Source organism: Chiloscyllium plagiosum, chromosome 39 (genome assembly GCF_004010195.1).
Source record: "Chiloscyllium plagiosum isolate BGI_BamShark_2017 chromosome 39, ASM401019v2, whole genome shotgun sequence".
NCBI lineage: Eukaryota > Metazoa > Chordata > Chondrichthyes > Orectolobiformes > Hemiscylliidae > Chiloscyllium > Chiloscyllium plagiosum.
In genome coordinates, this window is record NC_057748.1 from 10,005,125 (window position 1) to 10,022,399 (window position 17,275).

A 17,275-nucleotide genomic window follows, 5' to 3' on the forward strand; every position below is an offset into this window, starting at 1 on the left:
GACTCTTAACTACCCTCTGGGCAATTTGGAATGGGAAATCAATGAAGCCAGGGCTCCATCAACTGAGACCTGGTCATCAAGATCAATGGTGAGCAAAAGGGAAGGGTCAGAAATGTTTGGAAGCTTGGGGCCTTATTGTCAGGCAGGAGGCTATAGAGGAGGGAAAGAAACTAAATCACAAGCAAACTTGTACTCAAGGGTGAGAAGTTTGGGTTAAGGTGTTGCCGAACCAGGCATCCATATGGATCCATGTTGAAGGTGGTCAATGACGCTCTCATCTTGTGAATGAATGTTGTAAGAAACCCATATGGTGTAGCCATAATGCCAACTGGGCAGGTTGGAGCTGTTTTCTCTGAATGGGATTGTAGAGTAGTGATATTACTAACCTCATGATGCATAGATTGCCCTAATGCACGAAAGACACAGGGTCAAATCCCACCGCTGCAGTTTAAGTTCAATTAGGAAATCAGAAATAAATAGCTGATCTCATTAATAGCGACCATGTATCAATGGGATTGTAGTGAGGCCTCTCCTTATTAGCTAAAGGGGTGGAAATCTCCCGTCCTAACACTGTCAGCCATACACATGACTCCAGCCCGACGTCAACGTTGAATCTGAACAACCTGTCTGCAAAAGACTCAATTGCGATCCTTCTGAAGGGAAGTTAGGGGCAGACAGTAAATACTGGCTTCGGCCTAGAATCGATATCAGCATGCAACCACCTGAGAGGACAGGTCGATCGAACGTCTCAGTCGGGAAGGAAGCGCCTCCAGGAGTGCAGCACTCCCTCGGCGTTACGCCTTGTTCTTTTCTGCCCACGTTCCAGGAGATGGGATTTGAACCGTCAGCCTCGAGAAGAGTGTGTGCCGACTGACAGCGGGCGAGGGAGGGGAGAGGGAGCTTAGCCGTGAGGAGATTCATAGACGTGTAAAGGAACAAAGGCCACGGAGAAAGCGACAGCTTGCTTTTTGAGCCCTGCGTTGACCTCACGCATTGAATGTTTGTCAACAGGCATTTCATGCTTGCAAGCAAACTAATTCCTGACAACACAAGAGGCATTAAGGTATTATCAATTGGGTGCCCCTGCTCTTTCAAGCAGGGAGCTGGAGTAGTTCAATCAGACTTGGCTGTAAGCCATCTGTCCATTTGCTTTCTAAATTAGCTGTATAGATTGAGGCATACTTGAGTGATTCCATTTTCATTATAAGAGCTTTCTACACCATTCAGGAGATGACAAGCCAGCAGCAGTTGATAATGAAAGACTTTACTCATCTGTCCTGGCTTCCTGGGGAAGGGGGAGGGGTACGGTTGGGGGACCAAGAGAGCAACCGTCACCTGATTGGCTTTTCTCAAAGTTGAATAGCCGCCCAGACCTTCAGCCCCACCGTTGCCAGGGTTACCGTGAATCCTGCTTCGGAGTAAACACTCAAAGCGCCTTCAAGAGACCCTCAGATTTCGAAAATGGGCTGTGAGTCTTCAAGGCTGGCTTCTGGCAAGGGCAGATATTCTTGGCGGCTTTCAGTGCTGCGTGGGCAGAGTGACTTTGGAAGGGAGTGAATGTGCTCATGGAGGCAAAGGAGGCCGCCATTTTATCTCCCACAAACAGGGGAAAGAAAAGATGAGTCGGAAAGTGTGGCGCTGGAAAAGCACAGCAGGTTGAGCAGCATCCCGAGGAGCAGGAGAGTCGACATTTCGGGCATAAGCCCTTCATCAGGAATGAGACTGCTCCTCGGATGCTGCCTGACCTGCTGTGCTTTTCCAGCACTACACTTATCAAGTCTTATCTCCAGCATCGGCAGTCCTCACTTTCTCCTAGAAAGAAGAGTCAGGATTCTACCTATTTCTGTTTAAGCACGTTAACTTCATCAGTGACATTCCCTCCATCATTAGGTCAGAAGCATGGCTCTTGTGGTGCAGTGGTAGTGTCCTTGCTCCTGAGTCAGGAGTCCCAGGTTCAAGTCCCACCAAGCTCCTGACATGCGTCATAACACCTCAGGAAAATATCTACAAGTTCAGCGGGTAATAAAGAGAAAAAAACCTGACCTTTCATTCAAACAAAATGGAGAGGCCTAGTTAAAACTGTATAAGGCACTTAGTCAGACCACAGCAGCAATACGGTGAGCAGTTTTGGGCCCCTTATCCAGGTACTGGAGGCAGCCCAGAGAAGGTTGACTCAGCTAACCCAGGTTTAGAGGGACTGTTTTACGAGGGGAGATTGAGTAAGTTGGGCCCATACTCGTTGGAATTCAGAAAAATGAGAGGCGGCCTTTATTGAAACGTACAAGATTCCTGGGGTCTTGACCATGTGGATGTAGAAAGGTTGTTACCCCATGTGAGAGAGTCTATGACTACAGGGCATAATCTCAGAATAAGGGGTAACTCAACGTCAGAAATCAGGAGGTATTTTACCTCTTCAAGGGTTCGGAATCAGTGCAATTCTTTACAGCAGATGGCGGTCGAGGCTGGGTCATTAACTTTATTTAAAATGGAGATAAACGGGTTTTTAATCAAGAAAGGAATCAAGGGTTATGGGGAAAAAGCAGGAAAGTGAAGTTGAGGATTATCATAGAGTCATAGCGATGTACAGCACGGAAACAGACCCTTCAGTCCAACCCGTCCATGCCAACCTGATATCCCAACCCAATCTAGTCCCACCTGCCAGCACTTGGCCCATATCCCTCTAAACCCTTCCTATTCATATACCCATCCAGATGCCTTTTAAATGTTGTAATTGTACCAGCCTCCACCACTTCCTCTGGCAGCTCATTCCATACACGAAACACTGTGTGAAAACATTGCCCCTTAGGTCTCTTTTATATCTTTCCCCTCACCCTAAACCTATGCCCTCAAGTTCTAGACTCCCCGACCCCAGGGAAAAGACCTTGATTAATTACCCTATCCATGCCCCTCATGATTTCATAAACCTCTATAAGGTCACCCCTCAGCCTCCGATGCTCCAGGAAAAACAGCCCTAGCCTGTTCAACCTCTCGCTATAGGTCAAATCCTCCAAACCTGGCAACATCCTTGTAAATCTTTTCTGAACCCTTTCAAGTTTCACAACATCCTTCATATAGGAAGGAGACCAGAATTACATGCAATATTCCAAAAGTGGCCTAACCAATGTCCTGTACAGCTGCAACATGACTCCCCAACTCCTACACTCAATACACTGACCAATAAAGGAAAGCATACCAAACGCCTTCTTCACTGTCCTATCTACCTGCGACTCCAATTTCAAGAAGTTATGAAAAAACACTCCAAGATCTCTTTGTTCAGCAACACTCCCATTAAGTGGATAAGTCCTGCTAAGATTTGCATTCCCAAAATGCAGCACCTTGCATTTATCTAAATTAAACTCCATCTGCCACTCCTCAGCCTATTGGCCCACTTGATCAAGATCAAGATTATCAGATCAGCCATGAGCTCATTGACTGATGTGCAAACTCAATGGGCTGAATGGCCTGCTTCAGTCTTATGGCCCTAATTGCATATATTTGTTAACCATTGCAGGGTGTTCAGTACCAATCACCATGTTTCAGGTGCTGATACAGAGCCAGTCTCTGTGTAGATTGGGTGATACACAACACAGAAGAATGGCCAATGATCATCTCAAACTCGAAACCATCTCCCCATGACATTCAATGGTACTGTTCAAATCCCCACTATCAAAACGTTGAACGTTAAAATTGAACTGGCCCAACTGTATCACCATGTGGCTACAAGAACAAGTTGGACGTTAGGAATCCTGCAGCAAGTAACTCATCTCCTGGCTCCCTATCAACACCGCCCACCGTCAACAAGGCACAAGTCAGGAGTGTGATGGAACACTCCCCACTTGCCTGGATGGGTGCAGGTCCAACAACACTCAAGGAGCTTGGCACCATCCAGGCTAGAGCAACTGCTTGATTGGCACCACATCCACCACCTTCAACGTTCACTCCCTTCACCCATGGATGCAGAGTGGCAGCAGTGTGTACCAACTACCAGATACACTGCGGTAACGCCCTCAACAGCACAATCCGAACCTGTGACCTCAACCCCTTAGAGGCACAAGGGCAGCAGATACATGGGAATACCACTCCCAACACATTCTCTACCAAACCACTCCATTCCTGTCTTGGAAATACATTGCCATTCCTTCACTGTCCTAGTCAAAGTCCTGGAATTCTCTTCCCAAAGTGATGAGGATCTCCCTATAACACATAATGCAGGTTTGCCACTACCTTCTCAAAGGGCAAATTGGAATGGCCAACACATGTGGCCTGGATGGCAACATACACATAAATACATTAACAAGGAATAATCACTCAAATTTTAGCTGTGGCTCCATGGGTAGCAGTCTATAAATTAGAACATTGTTGTTTAAAATCCTACTCCTTAGGCTTCAGCATAAAAATCAGGGCATTGTGGCTCAGTGGTTAGCACTACTGCCTCACAGCGCCAGGGACCCTGGTTCGATTCCACCCTCGGGTGACTGTCTGTGTGGAGTTTGCACATTCTCCGAGTGTCTGCATGGGTTTCCTCCGGGTAATCCAGTTTCCTCCCACTGTCCAAAGATGTGCAGAATTGACCATGCGAAATTGCCCATAGTGTCCAGGGTGAGTAGGTCAGACAAAGGAAATGCAGAGTTACAGGGATAGGATAGAGTGAGGGGTGATCTTGGGTGGGATGCTCTTCAGAGGGTTAGTGTGGACTCGATGGGCTGAATGGTCTGCTTCCACACTATAGGGATCCTATGAAGGCTCACATGCCAGTGCAGTACGGGGGGGGCGGGGGGAGGAGGGGGAAAGTGAGCGGCACTGTAGCTGAAGATGACTTTCAGGCTGGATATTGGGAGTAAGCCCTATCTGTTCTCCAAACTGGCTTTAAAGGATCCTATCATACTGTCTGAAGAGGAGCAGTGGGGATTGCCCTGGCTTATCCCTCAGCGAGGTATACCGAATGACCCATTCATATACAGTGTGGCTCTTTGTGGGATCTTGCTGTGTAAATTGCCTGCCGCATTCTACCCTTCAGGAGTACTGAGTATAAAATGTCTACAATGAGCCGAGGCTGCGCAAGGTGGATGAGGACGTGTTGGCGGTACCACCTTTCAGAGGAGATGTTAAATCAATCTTTTTCTCCCTCCTCAACTGCCACATTCCCTTTTCGAAAGCCAAAGTTGAATTTGCCTGCACCACACACTCTCAGAAGAATGTCGATCCCATTCCAGTTCTCAAAGCAGAGCCCCAGGGCTTCATGGTGTTCTGTCATTCACTAATCAGCTCATCCCAGAGTGGAACTGGTCTGGAAGGTGTTGGTGGTGTGATCGGACTCAGGAGGCCAGAGGCTAATGCTCTTGGAGTAAGGGTTTGATTCCCACTGTTGCAGATGGTGAAACTTTAATTCATTAAAAACCTGGAATAAAAAATACCTCATGATAACTATAAACCGATCAGATTCAGTAATGCTCTTGATGGAAGGAATCTGCTGTCTTCACCGTGTCTGGCCCACATGTGACTCCAGACCCACACTTAGGGATCAATGATAAATTCTATCCAAGCCAGTGAGCTCCATAATCCACGAATGGATAAAAGAAACACTATTTTCCTCCGTGAAATTAAACATTACACAACTCCAGGTTATAGTCCAACAGGTTTAATTAGAAGCACTAGCTTTCGAAGTGCCGCTCCATCATTAGGTGGTTGTCATCAGGAGCAGCGCTCTGAAAGCTAGCGTTTCCAAATAAACCTGTTGGGCTATAATCTGGTGTTGTGTGATTTTTAACAGTCCAACACCGGCTCCTCCAAATCATTCCTCTATGAAGACTATTTGTAGCCAATCTGTGAACAAATCGAAGGATGCCTCATCGATTCTGCTACCCCATGGTTTTTCCTTACAGAAGCCCACTATGGAACAGTGATTGTCTAAAGTGTCATAATGTGGAGGCACAAGTGTTGAACTGAAGTGGACAAAGTTAAAAATCACACAACACCTGGCTATTTGGAATTACAAGCTATCGAGTGCTGCTAGGTAGCTAGACTATAGTATAGTGAAGCCACAGAGAGTGGGAAGGTTTTGTTCTAAGCTAGGCTCAACAGTCATCAAGGTGTATACCTCAGTCAGGCTCTCCAAGTGCTTCAACGCAGTTTATTTTATTCATTTACAAGATGAGGGAGTTGTTGGCTGGGTCAGCCCATCCCTAATTGCCCAGAGGGCAATTCAAATACAATCACATTTCTGGGGGTCTGGAGTCACATGGAGGCCAGAGCAGGTATGGATGGCAATTTCCTTCCCTAAAAGACATTGGTGAACCAGATGTGTCATTCCTTGACAATTGACAATGGTTTCATGGTCGATATTAGGGGTTTAATCAGACTCTTAACTCCAGATACTTTTTAAAAAACCTTCTACCTTCCGCGGTTACGTTAGGGCCCGGGTGTCCTTGGAGAAGGAGCACGCGGTGTCCACCAACACCCTGGAGTTGTTCAGGGAGAGGTGGTGCGCCACAGGGAGTGGAGTGCATTATTTCCCCCTCCAACTCTATTTTGATTTAATCCCTGCCCTCCCCTTCACTGTTTGATCACACAGCATTGCCCTTATTTGTGAAGGGCACTGCTTGTCACTAGCCACTCGAATGGTTTCCTATATTCCTGGTGATGGAAACTGAATAAAGATTCGTACACCTTGTGTCTCTCACTGTGTCTCACACCTGCACACACACAACATGGGTGCTGGGGAAAAAAATAAGCACTACCGCAGTTAGGCGGTAGTGTGGAGGTTAAATAAAAAGCCTTCTACCATCTGCCATGGTGGGATTTGAACCCAGATCCTCAGAACATAAAAACTGAAAGAACTGCAAATGCTGTAAATCAGAAACAAGAATAGAAAATCGCTGGGAACGTTCAGCTGGCCTGGCAGCATCTGTGGGAGAAGTCAGAGTTAGCGTTTTGGGTTCTGAGGAAGGGTCAGAGAGTCATGGAGATATACAGCATGGAAGCAGACCCTTCGGTCCAACTCGTCCATGCCGACCAGATATCCCAACCCAACCTAGTCCCCTTTGCCAGCACTTGTTCCATGTCCCTCTAACCCTTCCTATTCATATCCCCATCCGGATGCCTTTTAAATGACGTAATTGTACCAGCCTCCACCACTTCCTCTGGCAGCTCATTCCATACACACACCACCCTCTGCGTGAAAACGTTGCCCCTTAGGTCCCTTTTATATAAACACATTTTCAGCTCTGATCTCCAGCATCTGCAGTCCTCACTTTCTCCTAGAAAAGTTTAGCGGAGTGATCAGGAGAAAGCAGGTAGTGAGGGAATGGCTGATTGACTACTCAAACATGATGGGCTGAATAGCCTGCTACAAGGACATACCCTCCAGGACCCACCCTCCAGGACCCCTTGCCTGGGTGTCGAACTGGGTCTGCTACTGTTGGATTTTGTCACTGGCAGAGTCTCGTTCTTTAAACCACAGCTATTTAAAAACGCAAGTCCTCCTTGTCAGGTGTCACAGGCTGTCGGGAATATTGAATTCCTCAAAATGCTCTGTTTCCAACCTCATTTGCCTCCACCTTTCCTCAGTTCAGGGGCTCTGCACCAAATGCACAGCATAGGCTAGATTTCATGTTAATCCAAAAAGGACTGTTTGTCCTGCTTGGCTCAGTACCACACTATTGTAGGCGAAAGTGAGGACTGCAGATGCTGGAAATTAGAGTCAAGAGTGTGGTGCTGGAAAAGCACAGCAGGTCAGGCAGCATTCAAGGAGCAGGAGAATCTACGTTTCGGGCATGAGCCCTTCTTCAGGAATGAGGAGAGTGTGCCCAGCAGGCTAAGATAAAAGGTATGGAGGAGGGACTGGGGGGTTGGAGGGTTCCTAGGCAGAAGATGAGGCGCTCTTCCTCCAGCCGTCGTGTTGCTATGGTCTGGCGATGGAGGAGTCCAAGGACCTGCATGTCCTTGGTGGAGTGGGAGGGGGAGTTGAAGTGTTGAGCCACGGGGTGGTTGGGTTGGTTGTTCCGGGTGTCCCAGAGGTGTTCTCTGAAACGTTCCGCAAGTAGGCGGCCTGTCTCTTTTCCCCAATTATTCCATTCCATCTTGGACACCACAAATCTGCTCCCACCACATTCAATTCAGGACCCGAACCACTCGCTGCATAATATGGTCTTTCCGAACTGGGCTGTTAATCCGTTTAGCTATTGAGCATAAGTCCAGCCAGGAGGCTTGGGTTCAAGTCCCACCTACTCCAGAGGTTTTAAATTAGATTACTTACAGTGTGGAAACAGGCCCTTCGGCCCAACAAGTCCACACCGACCCTCCGAAGAGCAACCCACTCAGACCCATTCCCCTACATTTACCCCTTCACCTAGCACTACGGGCAATTTAGCATGGCCAATACACCTGACCTGCACATCTTTGGACTGTGGAAGGAAACCGGAGCACCCGGAGGAAACCCACGCAGACACTGGAGAATGTTCAAACTCCACACAGTCAGTTGCCTGAGGCGGGAATTGAACCCGGGTCTCTGGCACTGTGAGGCAGCAGTGCTAACCACTGTGCCACCGTGGTGTCTAATAACATCTCGATTAGAAGATAAAAGATCAAAGTTTCTGCAATCCTTCCAAGGAGAACAGCCCCAGCTTTACGAATCGATCTACACAACTGAAGTTCCTTATTCCTGTAATAATTGATTAGATGACCCACAGCATGGAAACAGTCCCTTCGGCCCAACAAGTCCACACCGACCCTCCGAAGAGAGACCCCCCCCCCCTACATTTACCCCTGACTAATCCACCTAACAGTACGGGCAATTTAGCACGGCCAATTCACTTAACTTGTACGTATTTGGACTTTGGGAGGAAACCAGAGCAAACCCACGCAGACACGGGGAGAATGTGCCAACTCCGTACACACAGTTGCGGATGAGGTAGGAATTGAACCTGGGTCCCTGGTGCTGTGAGACAGCAGTGCTAACCACTGAGCCACCGTGCTGCCCCATTCTTGTGAATCTTTCCTGCACTTGCTCCAATGCCATCCGATTGTCATTGGGAAGGAGAAGGAAGTTATACAAAAGGAAAAAGGAGGCACACAGACACGACTTTGTACCAAGTTCAAAAAAATGCAATTGCTTTATTTAAGTATCAATCCCATTGAGATGTTAACCGCTAAAACACTTCTGTTTCAGGATGACTGTTCTATTGGCCTGTGAATTCACATGCAAACAAATCTTGAGTTATACACAATGTCTTCATCCTGCAACATCAGTTACAATAGTGTTTACATGAACTGTATGCAACTTTAAACATAATATAATTTATAGAGCTATCTCCCCCACCCCACCTTATTTTACAGGATTTTACAAAGATCCCCGTTTGCTAAGCTTTTAACATTTTCCGAATTTTGGTGGTTCAGAGTCTTTTTGACGCATCGTAGGGCAAATTTTATTTTCAGGCACATATTTTACAAGATTTGTATTCCCTGGTCATCTTTGGGTCGGGCCCCATGTGGAAATTTACAGGTCTTTTCACAGTCATGGAAGACACAACCTGTTTGTGGTGACTCTGGAACTGGGCCCTTTTTGGCACTGTCCCATTGTTGGATCTTTTTGTCGCATCGTAGGGCTAATTTTATTTTCAGGCACATATTTTACAAGATTTGTATTCCCTGGTCATCTTTGGGTCAGGCCCCATGTGGAAATTTACAGGTCTTTTCACAGTCATGGAAGACACAACCTGTTTGTGGTGACTCTGGAACTGGGCCCTTTTTGGCACTGTCCCATTGTTGGATTTTGGAATTTTATTTTCTTGCTGGATACAGTCACTGAGGTGGACAATGCCTGTGGCTGGGCACTACCAGTCAGATCAGCTACCCAGTTATCAAAATAGCAATGACGAAATCGCAGCTTAGCACAAACGCAGAGATTCAATTTGTTAAATCAAAGTTCCCTCAATGGAACAAAGCCAAGGCCTGCGTTCAACCTCCCACTGCCCCACATCCCCAAAAAGCTAAATGCTTCACTTATCATAGTTTCAGTATTATTCCAGACTGATGCAAGGCTCCATATATACTCCTAGACAGTTTTATCTTAGCTGTGGGACCTCTCACATGTTTGGATAATGTCGGAGAGGTGGAAAACAGAAATGTCAATTGACAATATTCTAGTGCACACTCAACATGGTCTGTCATGATATACGGCACATTCACATCTCCCTCTGTATCTGTATACATACCATAGCATTCATGAGCTACATATTACTGTCACTAGTTAGTAAACCGTCAGAAGTCACATGACATCATGTTATAATTCAACAGGTTTACTTGAAATCACAAGCTTTCCGAGTGCTGCTCCTTCATCAGTTGACGGACTATAACCTGGTGTTGGGTGACTTCTGACTTTGTCCAGCATTGGCACCTCCACTAGTTAGTAAATAAAGCAGCAGGTCAGGTCAGGTACAGCACCAGGTTAAATCTAGGGTGATGCTACATCAATGCAAACTCTGATTCCTTGCTGCAGCACTCACATCAACCACCTCAAAGTACATTTCACCACCACAATGTTCACCAGAGCTTTCCCCTTGACTCTGGTTGAGGCAGCCAGACCTGTTTTGTTACTCCCAGCCAAATAAAGCCAGCAGCGTCAGCTGTCAATGGTCTTCAGCATGTTCGACGTGGAGATTGTCCTGGGTTGTGGGTTGTGCTTTATGGTGAGGAGTGTCAGCGATTTATTGTACAGTTTTGAGTCTGGAAGGTTCTTCACACGAGGAGGTCACAGAGGAGCCGACAGTGTACCCGGAACATGGACTCTACATCGACTCCCAATGCAGATGTTTGGAAATGATCTTCTGCTCTTTTTGGAGTCTCCCCCTCAGGATTTTATCGCATTCAGGATCAGATTAACTTTGACCTGAGTAGGGAGTTGTTTCAAAGCGTCAGTTTATTGAAAAACCAAAAGCAAAAAGTATCTGAAAGATAGAAATGGAACATCATTATTTACAAACTTGAGCGTCAGTTGCCCTTGTGTCTAGCTAACAAACATGCCAAGGAGAATTATTACAAGAGTTGAGATGCCTTTACACCATGTCATACACTACTTGTATGAGGCTCAAATCCTTCCATGCACTGTCCTACTCCCCCTACCCCAGACTCTGCAAGCCCCACCCCTGTTTCACTCAGCCCCACCCCTGACCTGGCAAGCCCCACACCTTATCTACAAGCCTCACCCCCTTACCCTTTAAACCCCTCCCTTGATCCAACAAGCCCATTCTGCCTTCTTGAGATCTCTTTGCTCCTCCAATCTGACTTCCCGCTCATCCCTAGATTTCTTCCACCCCACCGTCAGTAGCAGTACATTCCTGCCCGAGATCCAGGTCTCCTCCCTAAGCCCTCTCCCCGCTTGCCTCTACTCCTTTAGAACACTTCTTCAAATTCCCCAGCCTGGTTAGCAACAGATCCTGGCTGTGACAGGTCAAAACAAAAAGAGAAATCATTTCACAATTTTCAGTGTGTAGCTTGAAGGCATTTGGCCTAAAGTTCTGGACAATGGGAGAAGGTCTGATCTTGTGATCCCAATTCTTGAGGAGAAAGTGAGGTCTGCAGATGGGTGGAGGTGCAGGTGAATCTGTGGCGGATATGGAAGTTCTTGAGTTTTAAACCCAATTCTTGAGTTTTAAACGTCAGCCTTCATGAAGAAAATGCAAAATGAAAGCCAACCTTGCACTTCTGCTTCACTGATGCTGATTTCTCACCCATCCCCCCCCCACTCCGAACAGAGAGCGGGAATTTAAAGATGAGTGGCGTTAGTGATCACCCCACTGAGTGGGAAGGGAATGAGCAGTGACCTGGGGAGGAACCAGTGAGGGACATTGCTATCTCCTGCAAAATTCAATCACTTTCTCAAATTTTCAAAACCAAACCCCAAAGTGCATTTTAAAATCCGGTTTTATCGCGGAACGTGGATAATGGGAGAGCATCTATGTCATAAAAAGATGTCCTTTTTTACGTCAAAGAAAACCTCCTTGATGGGAAGCAGAGACCACTCACTGCATCCCCCTTCCCGCCATAGCTCCCGCAAGCAGGAATGTGAGAGTCTGTAAGGTTGGCACTCAGTGTGCTATTCAACTGTGTGGGCCAGAACACTGTCACTTCTTACCTTATTGCCAACCCTCTGTCTGCACCCTGACGAAAACAGTTGGAAAGGGGTTGTTAAATTGAGGAACAATTGCAGGATTTGAAGTGCAGATGGGGAAGGGGAAGGATGAATCATGGATTTGAGATCAGCCATTATTGAATGGCTGAGTAGGCTGGAAGGGCTGAGTGGCCTCCTCTTGTTCATTTGGGCAAATGTTCCCACTTTACTTCTCCCCATACGAAACATATGCTGGTGTGATCAGGGGCTGGGATTGGTGTGGAGGCGACAGGAAAGGGAGAAGGATCAGAAACAGCTGCTGATTCCTTTCCATGGTGGTCTACCTTTCACTATCTCAGCAGCAGGAATGTCTTAAACCAGACCCAGCAGCCCTCAGTTCAGAGCAATTTGACTTTTGCAAGTTGCCTGAACCAAACAAGTTGCCAGACACATGTTTAGGGTAACACCACTTCACAGCAGCCGATGGGAAATATTGCGTTTGACAAATCAAAATGTGGTGTAGCGATAAAGTCACTGGATTAGTAATCCAGAGGCTAATGCTCTGGGCACCTGAAATAAAAACCAAAACGGAAAGTGCTGGAGAACCTCAGTAGTTCTGGCTGCATCTGTGGTGGAAGTGGGTACTGCAGATGCTAGAGATTAGAGTCAAGATAATGATGAAGGGCTTGTATATGTGTGTGTATGTATGTGTATATGTGTGTGTATGTGTGTATGTCTATATGTGTGTGTATGTCTATATGCATGTATATATGTGTATATGTGTGTGTATGTGTATACATGTGCATTTTCTGATGAAACGTCAATTTTCCTGCTCCTTGGATACTGCCTGACCTGCTGTGTTTTTCCAGCACCACTCTAATCCTGGCTGCATCTGTGAAGAGGGAACAATTAATGCTTCCAGTCCAGTGACCCATCGTCAGAATTTCAAACTCCATCACTGTTATTATTGTTGCTAAACTCTCGTTTTACCCCTGATTTGCAAAGTTACTGTCAGTTTCTCACCCTGTCAATGCCAGCACTCAATTGGTGAAAATAAAACTAAAGAGCCACAGATGCTGGAAATCAGAAACAAAACCGGAAATTTGGTGGAATTAAATAAATAATAAGCCCATCAAAGTGTCGCAAGGGGTAGCGCAAACCCTCAGATTACAGGAAAATACTGCAGATGTTGGCTTTCCAAAGTGAAAAAGGCTGGAGAAACTCAGTAGGTCTCTGTGGTGAGAGAAACAGAGCTGATGTTTTGAATCCAATATGAATCTTCATCAGATCACTCTTCAGAAAGCATGTAAAATCTCATCAGGTTCACTGGTGTGCTTTAGGGAGGAAAGATCTGTCCTGTATGTGACTACAGACCCACAGCAAATGCTTGACTCTTTAAGTGCTCTCTGACATGGCCTGACAAGTCACTCATTACAAGGGCAAGTTGGGGTGGACAACAAATACTGGCCTTGCCAATGACTCCCAACATCCTGTAAGTGTCAAAAGTGCCAACCACAAAATACACTCACAGATTGAGAAATCAGCGTTAACCTTTTCAGGTCAAGTAATCCTCCCTCAGTTCTGGGGAAGTTCGACCAGAAATGCTCACCCTGGATTTCTCTCCAGAGATGCTGCCAGACCTGCCGAGCTTTTCCAGCAGTTTTTGTTTCTGATTTCCAGCATCTGCGCCTCTTTTGTTTTATTTTCACCGATTGAGTGCTGGCATTGACAGGGTGAGAAACTGATGGGAACATTGAAAATCTGGGGTAAAATGAGAGTTTAGCAACAATGATAAGCAGGTCTCTCAAGTCTGAGCATCTCAGTAACAAACACGGGAGATTCCACAGTCGGGGGGAGCTCCTGCAAAGAACTCCTCCCATTTCCCTGTCACTCTCAATCACTTTACACTCCCCACTCCCTCTACCCTCCCATCCCTTCCCGGGAATAGGCTGCTCATTCCTGGGGGAGAGGGAGCAGGGCAGTGATAATGTGATACGTGAGGAATCTTAACTACAATCCATGCAGGATGTCTGGGAGGGGAGATGTGTGTGTGTGTTTGAATACGTGTGTGTATGTGTGTTTGTACGCGGGTATATATATGTGTGTGTATGTGTGTGTGTGTGTATATCATGTGTGTGTATATATAGGTGTATATGTGCATGTATATATGTATGTGTGTGCATGTTTGTGTCTGTTTATGTGCATGTATATATATGTGTATGTGTGTGTATATATATGTGTGCATATATATGTGTGTATATGTGCATGTGTGCGTATGTTTGTGTGTATGTATGTGTGTGCATGTTTGTGTCTGTTTATGTGCATGTATATATATATATATATATGTGTATGTGTGTGTGCGTGTATACATTGTTTGTGTAGATTACCCAGAGCCATTTTCAATCATTTACACCTTTCAGACTCAATATCTGTTAGGAATTCATCCTTTCTCAAGTGACCACTTATCTTAAGACATAAAATTCCCCCACTGTTCTAATTTGACTTTATTTACTTCAAAAATCACTTTTGCAAAACTTGACCTTCTAAAAGATAGACCAGAGCAGCTCATCACTGCAACAACAAATCCACAACCACTGCCATCCAGAAGGACAAGGGGAACTGATACACGGGAACACCACTCCTTGCAAGTTCCCCTCCAAGTCACTCACCATCTTCAGTTGGAAATATATCGCTGTTCATTCGGCGTCGCTGGGTCAAAATCCTGGAACCTCCTCCGTAACAGCACTGTGGGTGTAATTACACCCCCAGGACTAAACTGGTCAAAGGAGCAGCTCACCACCACCTTCTCTGGGGCAATTAGGGATGGGTACAAATATGAACCCACAACTCATGAATGCATAAAAACAATACAGGAATTACAATAGTTGGATGGCATCTGGATGTGTATACAAATAGGAAGAATTTAGAGGGATGTGAGCCAAATGCTGGCAAATGGTCAGATTAGGATATCTCTGGTCAGCATAAATAAGTGGGATGTGAAGGGTCTGTTTCTATGCTGTATAACTCTTGACACCAAATCGTTTTTACCATAGAAATTATTATTAGGGAAAACTGAATTTTTTCAAACTTGACAGATATAGAGTCTAAAACGATTGATAATGGTCGTGTGTATTCTGATCACAAAATCATATGAGCTGATAGAATTCCCCAGCGCTTTGGATTTCCAAATCCTGGCTTTACATTTCAGACTCACCTTTCTCTCACTCAAGTGCCCTGGCTGATTTTACCGGAATCTTTTCCGTGGAGTTGTCTCTCCGGGAATCAAAGACTTGGAGCTGACAATCCTCTTGCGTCTTGGGAAGAAATCTGCAGAAGTAGAGGGAAAGATCTAACATTGCTGAGGCAAAGCAGCGTTTGAATTTTGCAAAGGGGCAGCTTTTAAAAGGGTGTGGACTGGAACTTTTTAAAAAAAAACCATTGAGATCTGGCGTCACGCAGTGTAGTAAAGCCGAGTCCCCACCCCCCCCCCAAAAAAAACTTCCAACTCACTCATCAAAACAAGTACTGCTGAGCTGCCAAAGATCTTTTTTTGGCAAAAGACCCTTTTTTTTTCAGCCAAACTAGATTTTCACCGCCACCCTAAACATCTCTCCCCCCCAAAACAAAATCTACAAACCACAGATAAATTGGGCATTTAGGGGGGGTACATTCCAAGTTATTCAACATTAGATTCACTACAGCTTAAAAGAAACATACGTTCTGCCAAAACCTTAAACTGAAATAGAAAACACCATTCTGCTTTTAGAGTAAACTAAAGATGTTTTGTAAATATCACCGAACCACTTGACAGATTTTTTTTTTAGTTTCATGTTCTGTTTGAAGTGAGTAGGCTACCGATTGTTTTTGTAATAAGACAAAACAATTTCGGCTTCCAGGCAATTTTCACCCCCCCCCCCCCCCCCCCCCAAATGAACAAGTGACCACTTGACTGGCTCCTAGCTTGTCTATTCCAGCCCAGGTCTGTTTGCTCACTGGGTTGGAAACATACACCGGGCTGACACGACAGGAAAGTATTTCAAAACCTGGTTCTCCCGACCGACCTGTTATGGGGGTTGTGCTCTCCCTCTTTCTGCTCCTGACACCGGCTTTGACCTCGCTTTTCCTGGGACTTTTCCCGTTTTTCTTTGCCCGGCCCCCGCTCTCGAGAGTCTCCGTGTCGCCCTCACTCTCGGTGGTTGGAACAGAAGCGGGGGACTCCCAGTAGAAACTGGGAAGGTCCCTGGAGTCCAAAGCCTCCCAGACATAATTGCCAGTCAGGGGACTGTGGTTCTCGAAGTCGAAGTTCCACCTCTGGCAGTGGGAGTTTTTGATCTCCTTCAGTTGAGTTTTCATATCCTTGCTGAGTTCCTCATGGTCCAATTTCCCAAATAAACTCCTGCACACTGCCTTGTTCAGGTGTCTGAGCTGTGTGGTCCGCTCAGAGTCCTCGCTGGTCGAATGAGACATTGCAACAAACACAAACTAACACACAGAAATTAAACCCCTCTTCCCAAAAAATAAATCTCCAATGTTTGTTGTTGGGTCAAAATAACCAAAAATAAAACAGCTCGTTCCGAACTCTTCAAGGAGTGAGACAACTTTTCCCAGAGAGTTTTGTTTTTCCTGCATCAGCAGTTTGTAACATTCTCCACTCCCATTCCGATAACCTTCCCTGTCTCTGGCACAGACCCGAGTGAAGGCAGTTACTGTTCCCCACTCCCCTCCCCTCCCAAGCTCTGGACTTGTACAAACTGAGTACGCTGCCTTTATTTATTCAGCAGTGCGTGAAAAACACAGCAGCGCTCTCATCAAAGACCAACCTCTGACGTGAACGCTGACGACTCCCTGTGTGTAATAAAAGTGCTACAGGGACCGACAGACAGACAAAGGGAAATACACACAGACACCCACACACTTACACACACACCGGGGGACAGAGACAGAGGTAGACACATTCACACGGAGAGACAGACACACAGATTCACTCACACACCCCCCCACACACACACACACACAGAGAGGCACAAACTGATAGACAGAGACACAGAGAAAGACACAGGCTGACAGACAGAGACACAGAGAAACAAACAGGTACAAACTGATAGAGACAGAGACACAGAGAAAGACACAGGCTGACAGACAGAGACACAGAGAAACAGACAGGTACAA

General features: G+C 46.0%; 1 protein-coding gene across 1 annotated transcript; it reads right to left on the reverse strand.

Moving 5' to 3' along the window:
- Positions 1–9,588: 9,588 nt before the first annotated feature.
- LOC122542215 (cyclin-dependent kinase inhibitor 1B-like) lies at positions 9,589–16,857 on the reverse strand. Its single transcript, XM_043679712.1, has 3 exons — positions 16,168–16,857; positions 15,321–15,433; positions 9,589–10,943 (listed from the first exon to the last, which is right to left on the reverse strand). The coding sequence occupies exons 1-2, from the start codon at positions 16,571–16,573 to the stop codon at positions 15,351–15,353; spliced, it is 489 nt and encodes a 162-aa protein (XP_043535647.1). The 5' UTR covers positions 16,574–16,857; the 3' UTR covers positions 9,589–10,943; positions 15,321–15,350.
- Positions 16,858–17,275: the final 418 nt, after the last annotated feature.

Coding starts and splice junctions, on each gene's coding strand:
- LOC122542215 (XM_043679712.1), bottom strand. CDS start 16,573: ATGTCTCATTCGACCAGCGAGGACTCTGAGCGGACCACACAGCTCAGA. Junction 15,434..16,167: donor GAGCACAACCCCCATAACAG/GTCGGTCGGGAG, acceptor CTACTTCTGCAG/ATTTCTTCCCAAGACGCAAG.